The following is a 20640-nucleotide window of genomic DNA, read 5'->3' on the forward strand; positions in this document are numbered from 1 at the left end:
AAGTTATAAAGCTTCCTCTGGAGGCAAGGATCACTCAGAGGAAAATGCTTTCCTTTGCTCCCCCTTCCCTCCCCTTCCCTCCCCATTTGATCCTTCCCCAGGCTGTAAACAAAGCTGCCTGTGTGCATTTGGGAAGGGCTGCTCCAAGCTGGGAGATCTACAACTGGAGTCAACCACGGAGGGAATGGCTGGGGCTTGGCTAAATTTAATTAAAGTCATCCCCTCACTTAGGCTGGGAACCCAGACAGTCTAAAAATACTTTGGTCCTCTTTTCTGGCTCTGCTTTTAGACCTGTGCTCTGTGTTTCCTCCTTTCTGGTGAAAGAAAATGTTACCTAAGTGCTTGAAGGTTTGTTTGGTTGTTGGGTTTTTTTTGTTGTTGTTGTTTGTGATTTTTCTGTTTGTTTGTTTGTTGTTGTTGTTGTTTGGTTGGTTTTGTGTTTTTTTTTTTCAACGTGGGTTATTCACAACTCCCTGTCTGAGAGCTGGGACAAACCTTTGGGGAGTAGCACATGTCCTGTGCCTGGGTCAGGTATGTTCTAGTCTAGAGCCATGTGACTGTTAGAATTTATGGTGGGAGTTTTTTAGACCGAAGCAAAATTCTTCCCCTGCCTTTTTTTTTCCGGCGTGTGACACGAGGCCGGTGCCACCAGCTGAACTTCTGCCCAGAATGGCCCCAATTTTGAATTAAGTTAAGAGGAATTGTCCAACTTCCTCTGGGTGCCTTTGTATGGAGACCTGGATCCTAAAAATATGTGGAAGCTGATGGAATCCAAGCCGAATAGTTTTCAGCAAGCGGCTTGGTTGTCGTTGTTAGAAACAGAAGCAGGGATCAACATTTTGTGGCAGCTTTTAGGTTGCTGATTGCTCCTTTTGGTTTTATTAACCACTGAGAAGGAAAGAAATGACCTGGCCAGTCACACTGGGATGGAAAAGTAAGAAAAAATGGATTTTTTTCAAGAACATGCTTCACTACCAGAACCTGGCACCGAACCCAGCGACCGAACCCGTGGGTCGAACTTTGCTCCTGGGGACCTGTCCTGAAAGTTCTACCCCATTCTCTGCACCCCTGAATGGAAAGGAGATCCTGAAATGCAGAGATGCACCGTGGCTTGTGCTGCCCTGCAATGTTCCAGCCCAGAAACAGGGGCTGGAAATCAATTATTGGGAGTGACAGCTTGACTAAAGGGGCAGAGGAAGGATTTTCAGTGAGTTTCCATAGTAGTGGCTGCTCAAGGAACTGAAACTTGGCTGAGATTCTGGCTAGTTAATCACTGCAAGTGAGGCTTTAACCTTTAGGGATCTGAGAAGTGGCCACCCATAAGAGAAATCAGGTTTGGATTGATGGTCACATTGCAATGAGGGGCTCAAGCACTTTCCCCCACCGTTTTTTTTGTGTTGCTGCTGTGTTGAAATCATGCTATATAAAAACTGGCAAAAGACTTGGAGAAAATGGACAGGGAAAGGAAAACCAGTTGAATTTTAGAAGTATAAATAACTTAAGAAAAGAAGTCAGAAGATTCCAGTAACAGGCGAAAGAAACTTGCAGTCAAAAGAACTTTATAACATCGGGATAAATGTTAAAGACTGCTCCCTCAAAAGTCAGAACACTTAAAGCAGGTGACTCTTCCTTCCCAAGCAATAAAATCACAGAAAAACGTAGTTCTGGGTTAACCAAAGCTAGTCACAACTTTTACATTGCTTCAGCTGGGGGGAAAAAAAAAAAAAAAAAAAAAAAAAGCCTTCAGAGAATTTTTAAATGTTTCAGCTTCAATTTTCACACCGGCTTTTTCAGCTTCTCATTTCAAAATGACATTTCCATTTCAAATTGACCTTAAAAAAGGTTTTCGAGAAAGGGAAGGTGAAACGTTTGGATCATCCTCAGGCAATTCTCTCCTTTGTCCTCAGTTTCTTCACTGCTGAGGATCCAAATCAAACCCCCCGCTCAAACCAATATTCCTTCAAACTGCGTGATTTTTCAAGGAGGAAGAAATCTCTTGCATAGCAGCCACCTCAGATTTTTTTTTCCCCTGAGTTACAGAAGTGACCAGTGCAGTCACAGATCCCTCCAGACTGCGGACAGAACTCATTTACTCCAGAACCCTCGCAGCAAATGCCAAGGATGCCCTCATTAATATTCCACAAAGGTTTTAGGATCAACAGCAGCATGCATAATAGTGTTTAATGACAGCAGGGCTTATTATCAGAAGGGTTTGGCCTCATCTGGCCTCTTTTGGCAAAATGATGTGCATAATAAGGCATGTTAATGCTGGGCTCTTTGGCAGGCCTTAGAGGATGAGACAGTGCAGCTGGCAGGACCAAACGGGAGCAGCTGGAAGGGGAAGATTTGGTTTCTCCAGATTAAAACGTCTGACATTTGGTATCTGAAGGGAACACTGTTTGGAGCTAATAAATAACTCACCAACGATGACAACCTGTAATGACAGCTTTTATTATGGTCTGCTTGAGCCTCCAATTCAGTTTGGTCCTATTAGACCATCTGCCCTCCATTTATTTTTTATTACGATTTTTTTGGGGGGGCGCAGTTACTTGGAAACTTGAGGCCACATGAATGTGGGGAGCACGTCTGGGAGTCGTGGCTTGCACGGGGAGGGGAACAATCAGCAAGGCTTGGAGGGCAAGATGCAGGAATGAGTGCACAGAGCACTGTTTTTCCATGGATCCCCTGGTGTTTCTTCCATGGTGACAGTGGGTGGGGTGCTGGCTTGTGTGCCCGTCCGGTTCAGTGCATTTCTCTTCAAGCATTCCCATTTCTAGGGATGGGGAAAATACCACTTTTTTTAACCTACTGAATGCATGTGGCCTGTTTCTGGCAGAGAAATCACCAGCCTCTCTCTCTCTCTCTCTCTCCAAGCATCAACCATGTCAGCACCGATGATTTCGTCAATGCCCCGGCTGATAACCAGGCAAGGCCACGCATATTCCCTCCTGGACACATCTGGTCATCAGGGCCGTGGTGCTGCTGTGTCTCTCACAGCCCTCACGATGTCTGATGTCACTCATTTTTGGCACGTTGTCAGATCTCATCACTCTGCCTGAACAACAATCATTTGCTCAGATAACCCGCCACGATGCCGAGCGGCTGGGAAATCCGGACCAGGAGCCGGGGTTTCTGTTTGGATTGACTTGGAGGTGGCAGGCTGGCTGAAAACCTGCCCCAGGATTGATTTCCAGGTGCAAAAAGGTCCCCAGCCTGGAGTGACTGCAACTCTCCGAGCAGAACATGCGTTGGAGGAAAGAAGGATCAATAAGGGGATTATAAAAAAAGAGGGAAGTGGTCTGGAAGGGGCAGCACCTCCAGCATCTCAGGAGGTGTTTGTCAGCTTGCCATTAGTTAGGAGAAAGGCTCCCTTGGCAGTGCAGTGAGTTAGAGGCACTCTTGTCTCAGAAAATTTACTTGCCAGGTTAGCCCAGAGGGAAAGCAGCGGAGGGGAGTTTGGAAAGAAAGCCACTTGTGGACAGGTCTGGGAGTCACCCCCTTTCTTAAAACACACTCATAGAACAGATGCAAACACTACAGGAGTTAAAAAAAAAAAAAAAAGGGAAAAAAATATGTAGAAAGGCTTTAGGTTCCCCTGAAAAGCAACAGCTTGCAGAAAACTTGATCATCTTCCTGGAAAGGGCCACCCTCTCTGCCCTCTCTGAGCCCACCTGGAAGCTGCTGGAAGGGATGCTCTCCGTGTCCTCAGGGCTGTGCTTAAAGGGGGTGGTCTTCTGGGATGTACTACAGAAACAAGTGCTTGAGATCAAAAAAAAAAAGAGCAGGATTTATAACACTGTAGCTACTTTAACAATACTCTTCAGCTTCCCTTAGGGAAGAAATTAAAAACTTCCAAAGGAGAGGTTCAGCCTTCAGCTGTGTGGGTTTCCTTTTGTTGTTCCATGAGTAAGATCCCGAGGAAGAACTGAGTGCCCTTTTCAGAGACTGTCTCGTGTACCAGTGTGTTTTTCCACCTGTTAATTATTTCCATCCCATTACTCACGCATCACTACCCATCACAGCAGCCTTCTCTGAATGTTGAATGCAATTCATAAAAACAGCTCTGTCTACTGATCGTGCACTTAATCATAATTAATAATGCTTAAATATAACCAGGGAGAGGGATTAGAATCAGGAGGGAGCATCTTACTACTGATTTCACGGTGTTTTTTTTTTTTTTCTGTGAAGTTTCCTTTGAGATACTGAACAAAACGAATCAAGGAGAATGTTTTAACACAGCAATTCTAAACCTACTTAGAAATAGGCTCTAATTAGACCACTTACATTAGTCAGGCAAAATTAATGTTTACATAAGAAAAAAAAAATTAAAAATTTAAGTTTAGTTGGAGTTAGGTCAGAGGTTGGACTTGATGATCCAAGAGGTCTTTTCCAACCTCAGTGATTCTGTGATTCTGTAAATTCGACAGTCCTTGTAAGGTCCTCAACCTGCAGAGCTGGAGTTACTGAGAGAGACACCCTTAAAAAAGCATCAACCTGGAGATCAAACATATTTCTGCCTCTTTATAAAGTGCTGATAAATCATGTGACAAAAAGCAGAGAGAAAAATCAAGACACTGAAGGTCTTTTCCCACTATGCATGGCCTGATCATGAGAGAAAGATATGTAGAAAAGAGCCTCATACTGGATAGTCTTGGCTTTTCTTTTTTACACTGGATGAGCCACAGATAAGTTATGAAATACATGTAAACATTTGTCACTGTGTGGGTTTGGTTTTTTTTTTTTAATGTCTCACTCCTGTCTTTCAGTGAGACTTTGATTGGACTTCTTAAGGAAAGCAATGAAAAAACCTTAATTAAAATTTTGCTGCTCCCCGGGCATCTGTTCCCCAGTGTTACATAAAATATTACACGTGGCTATAAATACACATTCAGATTTTATTTTAAACACATTAGTAATTGGGTTTTATGGGGCCACGGTGATTTATTAGGCACAGGATTGCAGCGCTGGAGGCACGTGTGCACTCCTACAGAGACACATATGTGCTCCTGGAGGGAATGTTGGGATGGCAGCAAACTTCTGGGAAAGGGCCACAAGATCTGTTATTCCCTGGAAAGCAGCTCCTTAGGGATGTTTGTTGCCTCTGGCCGGTCAAAACCATCCACGGAGAACTTGGCAATCAGTGCTGCAACACTTAGAAATGATGCAGGGAAGGCTGTGAAGGCTCACCAGGCCTTTGTTCACCTGCTCTGGATGATCCAACAGATGGAATTATGTCTTTTCCACGAACTTCTGAAAGAACTCGTGGGGAGTTTATAAAGATATCTAATAAAACCTTGCCTGGTAATGCGGTTCCCAAGACGGCCCTGAACCATTTCTGGAGGAAGTCTCAGCCTTCCTGAAGCTTCTCCATGATCCCTGCACATCATATGACAGATGCATTGCTAATCAACAGCAATTCACTCTTAGAAGCTTCTCCCAGAGTTTTTCCTCCCCATTTAATGGCCAGCCAGGAGGTTCAGCAGCAGAGGCCCTGGAGCAGCTGCCTCAGAAAGGCTCTGGCTTTGGCAGTGGAGACCACGGGAGGACAGGTTGTCTTCCAACAAGCCTGAGCACTCCAGAGCAAAAGCTGGGGGTGGTGAACAGAGAGAACAGTGCCAGCAGCTGAGAAATCTCAGTGATTCCTCCAGTGTCACATCAGACTACACAGGACAAGGGGAGCGAGTCACCCGCTGCACGGCCTCTGTCACATCAGTTGCCTGTTCCGTTTGGGACTTCCCCTGAACTCCCATCTCTCTCCATTTTCATTCTTTTTCCCTTCTGCACCATCTTCAGAGCTGTCTGTCACACTGGCCTCTCCCAGCCTGTGCAGATGCACGGAGCTTTTCCATCCAGCTTCAGCAGCAAAAGCTCGACCTGGAAACATCCTGGCGTTGCCGACTCGCTGGATCAGGAACATTTTGTCTGAAACGAGCAGCTTCAGCGAGCTTGTCCTCCACCCCAGTGCACAGGACGCAGGGGACAACCTGGGTCAGACTCCCAGCACGTTCCCTGCAGCTGGTGTCCTGTGGGCTCGCAGCCCAGAGATCTACAACTGGCTGGAAAATCCTAACAGTTCCAGTAGCACCTGGAGCACAGCTGCAGGAATTCCTGCCTCGGGGGTCTGCTCTGAAGCAGAGTTTGCTGTGGGTGCATCCAAGCCATAATGAGTGTTGGCAGATGATCTCTGGGACACCCTGGGCTCTTGCACAGGTGTCTGGTGCTGGGTTTATCCACGGGAGAACGAAGCCCCACGAAAGGTTTATTCTTGCCCTTTGGTGGTCAGCAGTGGGAAATCACACGTGGCTGTTGAGTTAGTGCCTCTGCACTGGCAGTGTCACCAGAGGCCCTTTATTTACTGTTGTATGGTACATATTATTTCACATGATTTCTCGTCCTCATTTCCCAAATGCTTCTGTAAGTCAGAGACTAACTTCCCGATTTCCCAGCTGCCAGGAACCCTGGGTTTGGAGATGGGTGGATGGATGGATGGATGGATGGATGGATGGATGGATGGATGGATGGATGGCCACCCTCTCAGGGCAGATGCCACCAAAACACAGCCAGTGTTACACAGGGGTGTAACTTCCCACTCCTTTGCTCATCCCTCAGCCCTCAGGAATTGTCACAGGAGGCTGGCTGTACTCTGGCAGTGGGAGAGGATCCTTCCCCCCTAGGGCAGAACACGCCTTGTTTCATGCAGAAGTGGACTTGGCAAGCCTGACCTACATTTTGGATGGCCCTGGTGCAGCAGACTGGAAACCCGGTGGCAGCTCCAGCTGAAACAAAAGTGGGGCAGGCCTTTGTTGGAGCACGGAAATGATTAGCATGAGACATGAGTCTGTGTCTTACTTAATTGCGTTAATTGAATGTTGCCCCAATCATGTTTTGTATTCAACATGCTGCTGGATGTTGGATGGAAAAAACAGCCACGCAGAGGGGAGCTGAGCTGAATGTTTTGCCTGGCAGGGAGAGAGAGGGTGAGATCCTTTTTTTTTCTTTGCTGTGGAAGCACAAGAGTATATCTGGAATGGGTCTGGACACTGGAGGTTCCCACTAAAATAAGAAGCAGGTTTCCTCCTCACCCCTGGAAAGGTATTTGGGAGTGGGAGATTCTCTTTTCCCTCCCCTTTGTCTGTGGCTGGAGAGGGGCCGGGGCTCAGCCCTGAGCTCCTTTGCCGGGGAAGGAGCCGGAATTGCTTTTCCAGATGGATTGCCCGGCAGCATCCCCAGGCACCCTGGGAAGGAGGAGACTTCATGGAGCCCTTCTTGGCTCTTTTGTTGACATGCCCTGGGCTCAGAGTCACTCAGAGAAGTGACATCCACGCAGCCCTGATAGGTCCCTAACACGGGAAGGATTCCAGGTGTCCTTGCAAAGCCGGTGCCATTCCCATTTTGGTGCTTCTGCGGAGGGGTAAACGCTCGGCTCAGAATTCTGGACAGGGCTCCCACACCAGGTCAAGGATTCTGTGAGAAAGCACAGTGTTTGCTTTTGAGGAGAAGGTTTAATATTCGAATTTGTTAGGGTATAGAGTGGCAGGAAGAAGAGATGTGGTAGGAGAGAAGGGGAGGAAGGTTTTTAGCAGCAGACAGTGGTTTCCTCTGCTACTGGGGAGGACACACAGAGAGGTTCCACCCCCCCCTCCCTCCCAGAAAGCCATAAATGAAGCCCTGCTGTGGGGGCCTGTGGAGGATTTGTCTCCAAAGAGAACTGGAATATTTTCCTTACGGTGAACCACAAGAGAATGTTACTACATCCTGCGCCTTGCGTGGCTTATAAATAGAAGGAGGAAAGGAATGACTGGTTAACTGTTTGACCTCAGTTTGGGGGGGGGGGTAAAAAAGCCTCCCAAGAAACCTCAGGAACTCACCCCATTAAGCACACAGGAAAATGTCACAGATCTGGCACCTTAATTATATGCTAATGACATCCTACCAGGAGGAAAAGCTTCAGATGCCTGAAAGAAAAATACCTGACTGAGAAGGGCTGTGTGTGCTCACAGAGCCCTTTCTGACAACTGTTCCCTCTCTCGTCTTTTTTTTTTTTAAATATTTATTTTTTATTTTTTTTTTAGCATTTGAAGAACAAAAGAAAACAAAAAAAAGCAGGCTGAAGAACCAGGTGAACCTTTGACATTTGTGTTTGATTTTCAGCCCCTGAGCACAAACTGAAAACAAAACAAACCCTGCTGCAGAGAGGTTTGTCAAACGTGCAGACTTTCAATGACCCCTCTGTTCAGAGTGTTTTCCTGATTCACTTTTAGCTAAGATTGCAAATGGTCTTCACCCATCACCTTCTGGTGAACTTGTCTGCAAAATACCTGTTATTTTCCTATCAATTTATTTGCTCCACGTGGATAAAAAAAGAAGGGTTAATATAAATACTTAGCAAATTTAATGGAAGTACATCCAGATATGCAATCCAGGTATCTGTTAGGACTTTTTTTTTGCTTATTTGTTCATTCAGATTATTATTATATTCCAAAGAATTTGTTTTACACCTGGATGCTTGGAGAACCCTCTACTGAGAGCAGGAGTTAATGGTGACACCTGTGGGGACAGTTTTATCAACTCAGATTTACGTTCATTCACACGTGCTGCATTTATGGGGACTAAAAATCATACCAAAAACCAAACAAAACCCAACCAACCGACAACAACAACAACAAAATCAAACAAAAAACAACATCAACAAAAACAGCCCAGGAAGGACATCTGAATATTCGTGGACGAAACCAAACCAAACCAAAAAAAAAAACCCAAATAAACCAAAACCCAAAACTAAACCGACAAAGAAAACCACAAAAAACCAGACAAAACCCAAACAAACAGGGGAAAAAGAAAGAAGAAGATGAAAAGCCTACATTATTACCATGGTAATCTCAAAAATAATGATAGAAAACTTGGAAATATTTGGGGTTTGCTCTCATTTTGCTCCCCCTTTCTCCTCTAGAGTGGCTGCTTTTGCCTTTCATTAAATGGGGTCTGTAATTCTCAGCAAAGGCTGAGAATGTGATGCTGTAAAATGTGATAATCCCTTCAGGTTTTATCTAAGATTTGGGAAACAGCCCTGATACTTGCAGAATAAACAGGGGTTTGTTTTCTCCCAGAGGACATAAATTGGGTCAGCTCGATTTAATTTATTAATTGAATGTGGAAAAAAAAAAAGTTCTGCTTAAATTATACTAAAAATAGCAGCCTTGTGTGTGTCCCTTGGGTGCAGTCATGGGACACATCAGGGTGGGTTTTCAGGAGACACAGAAAGGAGTCAGCTGAAGTTAACAGGAGGGTTTTTTTCTTCACTGCTAAAAGATGTGCTGTTTGCTTTGATAGAACCAACCATGGGGGCCAGGCAGAAGGAAAAAAACAAAATCAAAGCTCAAAAGCTTGATTTGAGGATCAAAAAGTTGATCTGAGGATAAAACAGAAGGACCGGGCTCCTCTTTTTTGATGCTTCTTGGGGCTGTTCGTTTTTGTCTGGCAAAAAAAAAAAAAAAAAAAAAAAAAAAAAAAAGAAAAAAAAAGTTCTCCTTTTGTACCTCGCATATTTGAGCAGTCTGGGAGGGTTTTGTGATGTGATTTGCTGAGCAAAAGGCTCTTGGAGGTGCCATCCTCTGCTCTGCATCACTGCTGGCTGCCCCTGCTCCGTCTCTGTCCCTTGCCTCGGGTATGGGATGCAAATGCCACCTGCAGTGCCATGAATTTTCATATCTAGGGGTGCATTCCCATCCTGATTTAGGGCTAAACAGCTCCAGGACAGGTAAAAAAGGATAAATAAATAGGTGTTTCTGGGGTGAGGACACACAGCCAAGCACGCCAGAGGTGAAGCTGGCAATTGGACATCTGCTCTGTGAAGTTCATCACGAGAAATGCCCCCAAAATTCCCACTAGAAACATTTCCATGTGTTATCAGCCCCTCACAGAGCTCATAGCAAGTTTCTCTGCCCGCTCAAGCGTGTGAGGGCAGGTTCTTCCTGCTGCCTCCATCCCAGGTGAGGGGATGGGGCCCTCCCTCCTTGTGGGCATTATTTGATGATCCCTTTAGCAGTTCATGGGGAAGATCTGTACATACAGAGCCCCTTTGCAGAGGGTAGAGCTGCTCCCTGTGATGAGGGGCTGTGCAGCTACAGGAGCCTGAAGTGGAAGTGAAAGGAAGTTCTGCTTGAGAGAAACTTCTAGAGCTTGGGTGGCTGTTTTGTTGTTTGTTTGTTTGTTTGTTTTAACCTAAAAATACTCATTTCCTTCAGTATGAAAACTGAGATGGCATCAGCTTGACTTAGAAAAATCTTTGCCACACTGATGCAATAAAAAAAAGGGCTTTGGGTTTGAGTAGAGGAGGATGGAGAATGTGGGCCACAAAACCAAACTTAAAAGTATAAAGGTTACAGGATTTCTTATGGAATGATGTCTCTCCTTTTGCTGATGCTGCAGCAGCTCCAGCTGCTCCATGTCCCCCATCACACCCATCCCAGAAGGAGGTCTGGCACGTGCTGCAGTTCCTCTGGGGCCAGAACAGATGATGATGTCGTTCTGACACTGTCTGTCATCTCCTCTCCGTGCTGCTGAGCTTCACAGAGCCCTCAGTTACCTCGGAGACTCCTCCCCCCTCCCCTGAAAATTGGCTGAAATGCCCATCAAAAGCTGCTGCAGGGAGAGGGAGGAACCAAACCAGCCTTGCAAGGCCATCTCCATCAGTAAAAACCAATCAATCACACGGGGGGACGTGGACCACGTTCAAAGATCAGCTTTAGGAGCCTCAAATCCACCTGACAAGGCAGTGCCACCAGCTTTCCTGAGCCCTGCTGAGGGGGCTCCTGTGCAGCAACCACCCTTGGGTTGTTAAACTTCCAGAGGGAGGCCCTGGGGCTGCTGCAGACAAAAGTTGGAGCATCCTGGAAGGAAATTGCCTTCTTGTTCCCTCCTGATAGAGAGTCAACCCCGGGGAGCATCCAGCTGAAAGCTGCACGTGTGGAACACGCTCCCTTTTCTGCTAAGAAAACATCCCGGGGAGGGCATCTTTCCTGCAGCTGGGAGGAATTCCAGCAGCCTGCTGGAACACCGTGCATGGAAAAGATCCCAGAGGAAAGGGATGTGCCGATGTCCCTGCTGACTGACACGTGGCACTCCCGCTGCACGTCCCCCCGGGCTCCTCTGCATTTCCTCTCCAAGGGCTCTTGCCACAGCAAGCACAGGGACAGCAAAGGATTACTGTGCTGGGAGATGCCAATTTATCTGCAATGCATCTAATTCCCTGATTGTCCTCGTTCCTTTTGCTCCAGGAAGGAAGGAAGGGAGTTACAGCTGTGCACGGAGTGATTGAATTAGTGAAGCAGTCGCAAAGTTCACTTCAGCAAAAGACTCAGGGCTTGATCTTCCTTCCTCTGCCACCAGTGGCAACATCCCCACTGGAGTTCCAGTGGAAGCAGGAGCAGAGCTGCAGAGCTGACACCTTGGACAGCACTAAGTTATCAGCCTGAGAAAATAGGAGTGAAGCTCAGTGGAAAGCCACGTGAATCCATTCCCTGTGTCCTGTCCCTCCATCCCTTGTCCCCAGTCCCTCTCCAGCTCTCCTGGAGCTCCTTTAGGCCCTGCCAGGGGCTCTCAGGTCTCCCTGGAGCCTTCTCTTCTCCAGGTGAGCCCCCCAGCTCTCCCAGCCTGTTCCAGAGCAGAGGGGCTCCAGCCCTGGGAGCAGCTCCGTGGCCTCCTCTGGACTCTCTCCAGCAGCTCCAGGTCCTTGTGCTGTTGTTCCCAGGGCTGGAGCAGCTCTGCAGGAAAACAAAACAGCAATCTCCAAGGAGAAAGATGTGATCATCCCCCCAAACCCCCTGTCCTATGGCACCAGGGCAGACAGATAATTCTCTTAAGGGGTTAAGGTAGCAGAGTTCCTATGGGTCCTGCTGCAAATAACCTGTAGTCTACTTGAGAAACAAAAGATGGAGCAGAAACCAGGAGATTCAGTATCTCCTACCCTGTGTGGTGGCAGCCACTTGCTTAGTGGGCTGTCCAATATGTAAAAAAAAAAACCAACAAACCCACTTGTGGGAAACAGCCTGATTTTCCTGGCATTTAAGGTATTTGGTGTTTGTGTTTCCTGAGCAATCTGGGTTAGATAACAACCCCACCTCGGGCTTGTCACTGTTGCTCTCTGGTGCTCTGCTCTGAGCCCTGGCAGGGAGTGTCTCTGTGTTTCTGTGTTCCCCGAGTGAATTTACAAACACCGTGTTGTTTAGCAAACTTTTCTGGCGGTGTCTCCTCCTGCCAGCCTGGAAATGGAACTGCCTCACCTGAATGGCAGACCCTTGAGCTGTTTGGGGCTTTGGGGGCCAGCTCCTTGCTGATTCCAAGGCTTTTCCTCTCGGCTTGGTGGAACCTTCTGCTGTTGGAAGGTGTGGGTTACCCCTGGGGTTTTTTTTAAGTTCCCTTAAATGCCAAGGAGTCTTGTTTGGCCAGAAGATGGACGATGTGTAAAACATCTCTTGAAGCTCCTGGCTGACCCACAGGAGCTTCCAAAGGGTGGGTGACAACTCGCCACCACGATTTTTTTCGGCTCAGGACTGATAACAAAGACAAGCAGCAGTTTAAACCTCACTGGCCAGTGCTTTGTTAGGGAGAAGTGCCCTGACGGGAGTCTGGCCCCACCACCTCGTGGTGGCTTTTTCTGCTGAATAAAGCCTTGGGGACTCACCAACAGTGCAGACAAAACCCCCTCCAGACCAGAAAAGGGGGTTGCAAGTGGTGTCGATGAGCCCTGGGGTGGCTGGGTTTGTCCCCAGCAAGGGGCTTGGTGACACCCCGGGGGTTAATGAGAGCCCGGGACAGATGGAATAAACAGCCTGGGATTTACCAGCAGCCTGGTAAACAAGGACTTTCACAGCTAACCCCCCCCAGCCCCCTGTATTGCCTGGGGTTGGGGTTGGGGAGGATGGAGATGCTTTAAGAAAAAAGCTTCTGGCATCAGCAGCCACGAAGAGCTTGTGAGTTTGCAAATTGCTTCCAAGCCTTGTTAATCCCCGCTCAAATAGGAAGCTTTGTAAGCTCAGCCCTCCTTTCTCGGCAGCCGCTCTCAGGAAAGCCCCTCCGACCTGGAATAATGCGGAGCTTGGCTTAGGCGAGGCTTAAAGCACGGCCAGGAAAACCGGGGATGGTGTCAGAGCACCCTCGGTTTTCAGGGGTTTCCCCGTAAATCCAGCGTTCCCCTCGGGATATTTGCCGGGAGCTGGGAGGAGGATGAAGAAAGTGGCGATTCGAAACAGAAACGCAGAAAACAATTGAAATGTGAACAATGCAGAGCCCGTTGCTGCTCGCACAGGAGTCGCTGCATGAAGTCACTGTGTCCCGGCGTGTTTTTAAATAGATATTCAGTGGGTAGATGTTTTGGTTCTCTCGGGGGCTGTCTGAGATTCACCAGCAGTGTTAATTAGCTAGTGCTGAACGGTGTGCAGTTTGCCAGTCAAACTTTAGGCTGTGGGCTCCTTTTCTGGAGTATCACAAGTGCCACTGAACACTGAATTATGGCCTATTTATAAAAGCTTTAAATAGGAGAGTTTTCATGTTTTTGACCTCACTCTGCTTTGTAAAGATCAGTTAAATGGGTTTGGTTTCTGTCAGATCAGGGAAATTTGCTTCTCAGCCAGGCTCCCATGAATGCTTTTTATGTTTTATTACTTCTATAACATCTATATATCAGAAACAAAAGACAGATGTGAGTCCCCACCTACTCTCGAGATCAGAAAAATCTGCCCCTTTCAGGACTGGGTTTTTTTTTTCATAGAAAGCATCACAGTAATAACAGCACATCATCCCCCAGGAACCTCAGGGAAGTAACAGTTGAGAGTCCTACAGGCTCCACCTTAACAGTTTAGAGAATTTGTTCCACAAATCCACACCTCTTACTTCTCAAAGTAGTGGCAAAGCAGAGCAGGGTGTCCAGTCAACCTGGGCATTCATCCTGAGGAGAAAAGAGGGGAAGGAAGGAAGGCAAAACCCCGCAGTTCCGCTAAGTAGTGAAATCCCAAAGTCCTGAGTGAGCAGAGCGAGCTGGAAAATCCTCCTTGGCGCTGCTGAGAAGCGGTGACATCCCTGATGGAGATGTGCCCTCTCCTGGCGGCCCCGGGAAAGCCTGGAGGGACACAGGAAGCGGGAAGTTTTGGGAGCCTGTGCCACTCTGCTGAAATAGTAGTGGGATAATAAATGAGAGGCCTGATTGGGACGGATTGACAGACAGCACTCCAACTTCTGCTCCCTGACTAAGCCAAACGGTTGGAATGGTTAAAATCTTTAACGAAATAAGGTGCGTTTTGCTGTCCTTAAGACACTTTCCTGCAGCTCCGTTCAGGGACACAGTGGCATTTGGACATTTCTGGCACAGCTAAACAGTTGAGTCAGAAAAGCAAAAGTGCATCTCTGTCTTTGACTTTCTTCTCTGAACCTTCTGTTTGCCACACTGAGAGGTCTGGGGAGTTTTCTCTCAGTGTACAAAAGATTTAGGACGAATCTTCTCTGCCATCCTATGTAAGCAGAAGCCCTCAGGGATCAAGGAAAAAAAAATAAAAATGCAGCTTTCACGGCAGCAGAGAGCGAAAAAAAAAGGGGATCTTACCTGATTTGTGTCCTGGCAGTAAAGACAGAGCCTTGTGCTATAGAACTGTACAGGTTTGGTCTCTTGGGTGGCTGGGCTGGGCTTGCAGTTCCTGGTGATTTAAAAGCAAACACGATTGTGTGTTTATTTTCAAACACTCTGCTCCTCCAGCCGTGGGTGATTCATTACCCCAAAGATCAGACCATAGGTGTTTAAGCATTTTCCAGGCCCGGGGACATTATATTTCTAACTCTGCAGACCAGAAAGATGGCAGTGAGCAGGAACAGCACCTGGCTGTCCCCCCAAAAAAACCCACTACCACCATCAGCACGTCACCTGGGGAAGAACCTGGACATTGAATTACCTGCATCTGAAGGAAAAAAAAAAAAAACAAAAACCCAACCAAAAAATCCCCTGCAGGCCACAGGCACAGAGGTGAACAACAACAATAACACTGGGAGAGTGCTGGTGTCATTGTAATTATATTAACAGTAGCTGTTTGATACTATTTTTATTGGAATGCTAAACCAATCCATGACACTTCCACATCGCAGCTCTTGACTCCCTCCAAGAGGAGCCAAGTGTTCATTTCAAGTGTCTCAGTTCTTGCAGGTCATGTGGATGTTGAGTTAAAAAAAAATACCTCTTGTTTTCTTCCTGTTGTTCTTTTCCCACTGAGAATTTTGGCTGTTTTTCGGTGACTTTCTCTTTTCAATTATGGGCTGTGTTTTCTGCCACCTTCTCCTGCCCTGAAGACTTGTGAGAAAGGGTTTCCAAGGACCTGCTGCCTCATTCATCTGCACTCCAGTGTTTCCCCTCACCCCCATACGAACACATTTTGGGAGAATAAACATTTTCTACTCCAGAAACAGCCTGCTGTGCCTTTCCCCTCCAGCAGCTGCATCTGCCAGTTGGAATGTGATGTTCAGACCCCTGGAACCAACAGCAGCTCAGGTGCTTCGCTCCCTCTGGAATCACACATCTATTCTCCTCGTGCTCCCTCCCACAGTGCCATGCCTCCTGTCAGGAATTATGTGCCAGTTTTCTCTCCTTCACCTTCTGTTCCTTCTCCTCTGGCATGTTCCTCGACCCTGTCAGCTGAAGAGGAGAGAGGCCTGGCTGGAGGCAGTTTTCCAGCGGGTGGATTCCCAGAGCTCAAGTGTGGAAGACACCGAAACCCCAGGGGTTCCTTGGCAAAAGGTCCAGTCCACTTTCCACTCCTCCAGAGGAGAAGGCCACCTTTAGTCGTGGAAGAAGCCTCTTTCGTTGTCTGTGATCCCACAGGGATCCCAAGCTGCTGATCTGGGAGCTGCAGTCAGGAGGTTTCTCCTGTCTCACAGCAGCACAGCCATAAGAGCATCTCCACTTTTCTCGCTCCTTTCCTACTAATTCACAGCTTTTATTACCAAACCAAACACTGAATCCAGGGCCTTGGAACATCAAGGATCTCATTAGGGGAGCTGTGAGAGAGAAGTGGGGGGAACAGGGATTGTTTTCCTTGGTTAGATGGATCAGTGCTGATGGAAACACTGGAGAACACGTGGTGCTGAGTGGATCCAGGGCAGGAGCACCGCCCTTGGTTTGGTTAATTGTTTTCCTTTGCTCAGAAGCCTCGGCACAATCCTCTCTCCAGAGCAGCAGGAGAAGAGGGAGTCTGGTCTCAATCCAGCAGTGCATCCATGGAAGGAGGGGAACAGCTTAATGACCAGTGCTTGTACTACACATGAAAATCAGACCAAAGGAACACTGAAACGGACTTTATTGAGCTGCAGCAGGGAGGTGTTCAGGGAGGAGAGGGGGAAGGTCAGTGTTCCTCAGGCACCAGAGCGTTTTTCAGGACCGTTTTCAGCTCGGGGCTGAGGCTCTTGGGGAAGCAGATGTTGAAGTAGATGAGGAGATCCCCCTTCTGCTCGGGGTCCTGGGGCAGTGGCATTCCCTCCCCGGGAACCACCTTGCAGTATCTGGGGCTGAGAAGAAAAGGAAGGGGCTGAGAGGAGCCCTGAGATGATCCCAACATGGGGACCCCCAACTGCAGAGCCCCCCCCGGGGGTGTCTTAAGGTCCAGTCCAACTGGATACTTTTCCTCCTCTTTCAGGCTCCACCATCCACCCTCATCTCCCTTGTGACTCCCAAAAACCACCCCAGACCAGCTGAGTCACCCCCTGTGGGCATCCCCCTCCTCCTCCTCCTCCTGCAGCCCCAGACCTGCCGGGAAAGGCTTGGGAGGTTCCTCGGAGCGCCCCCGTTCTCACCAGGATCCACGGAAAAGCCCCGTTTCCTCACGGCACTTACTCCACGATGTCGTTGATGGGGATGTTGAGCAGCCTCCCATCCAGCGTCCACACATCCAGGGTGCATCCCGTCAGTGCCTGCCGGGCACGGAGCGGCACCGGGAGCTGCTCCTGCAGCCCCAGGGGTTTAGAGGTGGAGCTCCCTCCCTTCCCTTCGGATCTTTACCTTTCCCAGCGGGATTGAGGCAACGTAAATGAGGTTGTTGTCAACCCTTCTAAACCTTGAGTGAAGCTTCTCTTGGACAACAAAGATGATGTCGGCCGGAATGACGTTGGGGCCCTAAAATTGAGGGGGGAAAAAAGAGATCATGGAATCGCAGGATGGGGGGGGAAGGGATAATAAAGCTCATCCAGCTCCACTCGCCTTCCACAGACACTCCACACCTTCCACCAGACCAGGTTGCTCCAAGCCCCATCCAACCTGGCCTTGCAAACCTGGAAACGATTTCACACAGGGAAAGCTGACAGAAATTCCTGCTCTTTTGCTGCCGCTTGCAGCTGGAGAAGGGAAAGGTATTTTCTTTCTTTAAAGGAAAAAGGAATCTTTCCTCAGGGAAATCAAACTGGGCTTCCCAAGTGTCAGGCAGGAAACCACCCCTTCCAATTATTGCTTTTAATCAGAGGAAAATCCAGGCAGGAATGGCTCCTCAGAGTGTTTCCGAGCACAGGAACGCTGGAATTGCTCCCCTGGTTGTGCTGCCAAGTGCCCTCAGCAATGGGAAACCAGACCTTCGTGTCACGGGAGAACTACTTTCCATGGAGGGTGAGGTTCCTTCCAGCCCTAAGAACCCTGGGATCCCGGGCTCACCTGGTCTCCTTCCTTCTCAAAGGTGATCCTGGTGCCACGCTTCCATCCCGGCTGCACGTCGATGGTCAGGATCTTATCCCTGATGGTGCTGGTCTGGCCGTCCTCGTTCATCACCTGGGGAAGACACAAAGAGGGAGGGAGGGTCAGGACTGCTCAAATCCCCTGGCGCAAACCAGCAGAGAACAGGGAAAGGATGGATTATAGTCCATGGTGGCTCCAGAACTGTGGGATCACTGAGGTTGGAAAAGCCCTCTGAGACCATCCAATCCAACTGTCCCCAGCACTGCCAAGGCCACCACTAACCCCTGTCCCCAAGTGCCACATCCACACATCCTCCAGGAATAGGGACTCCAGCACTGCCCACAGCCCATTCCAGTGTCTGACCACTCTTTCAGGGAAGGAATTTTCCCCAGTATCCAACCTGAACCTCCCCTGACCACAACCTTAGGCAGTTTCCTCTCGTCCTGGAGCAGGAGAAACCCGGGGCTGGATCCAGGAGACAAAGGGCACAAAGGAGACACAGCACGGCGTGAAAATGGAAATGTGGGAGCCCAGAACACGCCAGGCTCCTTCTTCCACCCACCTCCAAAATCAGCCCTTGCTTCCCACCAGCTCCTGCATCACCTGCCGTGCTGAATTCCCTTTGCCAAGCCAGGAGAGGAGGACGCTGTTCCGACTCCTGCTGGGAGTGGCACAGCCCCAAACCCTCAACATCCCCGGAGCCGCTGGGGAGAGCCCATCCCAAAATGCAGCTCCTCCACGGCCCTACCCTGCGGGAGATCTTGATCTTCTTGGTGCAGCCATGGAACAGATCCTCCAGGGACACGTAGAGGTCCCGGACGATGGGGGGGTCCTGCCGGAGTGCCCCCCGGCCCCGGGGCCCTCCGAAGGGCAGGAGCACCTCCGAGCCATCCTCGGCAAAGAATTCTGCAGGAGGGAGCACAGGGATGGCCCCTCCCTGGGGTCAGAGCTGGGGATAGGGGGCCTCTGAGGTCTTCACCTCCTTTCTTCTCCCTCCCAGAACCGCCTACAGATGGGGTCTGTGCCACCTCCCCCGAACCTCCCATCCTACCTGCAAAGGGGTTGTCCCCACCAAAGAACTCCTTGAAGGTTCTCTCGGGGTTGTTGTGGAACACGTATCCCACGCTCCAGGGGTTGTCGCTGGCCAGCTCCAGGGGGATGCCCCCCTTGAGCCCCTCTTCTCCAAACTTGTCGTAGATGCCTTTCTTCATGGCTTAGGGAACAAGGAGGGGTTGGGAATGGGGGGAGAGCCTCAGCCTGATGTCTGGGATCTGCTCGGGTAGAGGTGGGACAAGGGGATTCCCAGCAAGGGGTGGGATGGGTGTCAGAGTGTGTGCCAGCTCCCAGCTGGGCTGGGGGTCACACAGCTGGTGGCACCTCCCTGGGGTGCCAGGAAACACGGATTCACACCCGCTTCCAGCCCCTCCTGCCCCCAAAATCCGTGGAAGGGAAGGCCCCTCCCCACTTACGGTCGCTGAGCACATCGTAGGCCTCTGCCAGCTGCCGGAACCTCGAGGGTCCCCAGGGCTCCTTGCATTTCAGGGGGTGGTACAGCAGGGCCAGTCTCCGGTAGCTGCGGATCATGGGACGGCTTTGGTTGGGAAGGACCTTAAGGATCGTCTCATCCCACCCCTTCCGTAGGCAGGGACACCTCCCACTAGCCCAGGTTGCTCCAACCTGGCCTCAGACACTTCCAGGGATCCAGGGGTAGCCAAGGCTTCTCTGGGCAACCTGTGCCAGGGCCTCTCCACCCTCACAACGAGGAATTCTTTCCCCCCTTTTTTCTTGAGGCCCTGGAAGGGGCTCTCAGGTCCCCCTGCAGCCTTTTCTTCTCCAGGTGAACCCCCCCGCCCCAGCTCTCCCAGCCTGTCCCAGAGCAGAGGGGCTCCAGCCCCGGACCCTCTGTAGGGGACAGCAGAGACCCCATCCCCACATACAGCCCCTCGCAGGCCTCCCAGAGCGTTCTGCCCCACCACCATCCCACTGTGGGGCACATGGGGAGGGCAAGTGCAGCCACCCACGAGGTCGCCCCCCCTCCCACCGCTCTCCCCCCGGGCCCCCACCACCCCCCTGGTCCCGGGGGTCTCGCCGCGGCCCCGGGGGTCCCTCACGCCTTCTTGATGTCGTCAGCGGTGGCCCCGCGGTCCAGCTCCAACACGGCGTAGTAGTCCAGGCCCATGGCGTCCCGTTGCTATGGCGACCGCGGCACTTCCTGGCCGAGCCGCGCGGGGCGCCATGGGAGTTGTAGTTCGCCCGCTCACTTCCGCACTCCGCCTCCCCCCCATCCCTCCCCTCCTCCCTTTTTTTCTTATAAACCTCCCAAATTTCCTCGGGAAATTCCTCTCTCCCACGCCGGCGTTATCAAAGCAGCCGCTTTATTTCATTCCATACCGTGACGCAGTCACTTTCAGCACCCCCCACACACTTTCAATCCACAACCAGCAAAGTTTACAGCTACTAAAATACAGCTCACACTTTGTGTATTTTCATTAAATAGCATCAAGGACGGAGGGTTCTGGAGGAGACAGACACCTCATCCCTGTTTAAAACATTTTCCAATTAGAACATTAGTTAAACTATACATCCAATTCATTTTTTTGTTTGCTTTTTGCTTATTTGTACCTTGCTAATTGGGTCACTATTCAAACAGATCCTTTACAAAAGGGACCTTGGGCGTGCCAATATAAAAGCCCTGGGTGAAGTAATGAAATGAATTATAACAGTGCTGAGGGTGTCAATTTTTTCTTCTTCTGCCTTCACCTGCTGTATAAGGAACACTAAACATTGTCCTGGTCAGCCATAGAATCATAAAAATTACAGAGAAAAAAAAGTACTATTAAGTCTACTTCCTGCCAAGATCAAATTATTCCTCCTTGTACCTTTTCTAATCCTCTCTGCAGTCGAGTTTTACTCCACTCAAATGTTCTGGCATCTTTTCCTCTCTG

The 20640-nt window shown here is 49.3% G+C and overlaps 1 protein-coding gene across 1 annotated transcript; it reads right to left on the reverse strand.

Moving 5' to 3' along the window:
* Positions 1–16308: 16308 nt before the first annotated feature.
* Positions 16309–19910, reverse strand: DNAJB13 (DnaJ heat shock protein family (Hsp40) member B13). Its single transcript, XM_027908719.1, has 8 exons — positions 19807–19910; positions 19165–19268; positions 18747–18908; positions 18444–18601; positions 17675–17788; positions 17033–17146; positions 16868–16944; positions 16309–16542 (listed from the first exon to the last, which is right to left on the reverse strand). The coding sequence occupies exons 1-8, from the start codon at positions 19872–19874 to the stop codon at positions 16380–16382; spliced, it is 960 nt and encodes a 319-aa protein (XP_027764520.1). The 5' UTR covers positions 19875–19910; the 3' UTR covers positions 16309–16379.
* Positions 19911–20640: the final 730 nt, after the last annotated feature.

Source organism: Empidonax traillii, unplaced genomic scaffold, assembly GCF_003031625.1.
Source record: "Empidonax traillii isolate 1590-97213 ecotype Southwest subspecies unplaced genomic scaffold, ASM303162v1 scaffold1819:size175429, whole genome shotgun sequence".
Taxonomy (NCBI): Eukaryota; Metazoa; Chordata; class Aves; order Passeriformes; family Tyrannidae; genus Empidonax; species Empidonax traillii.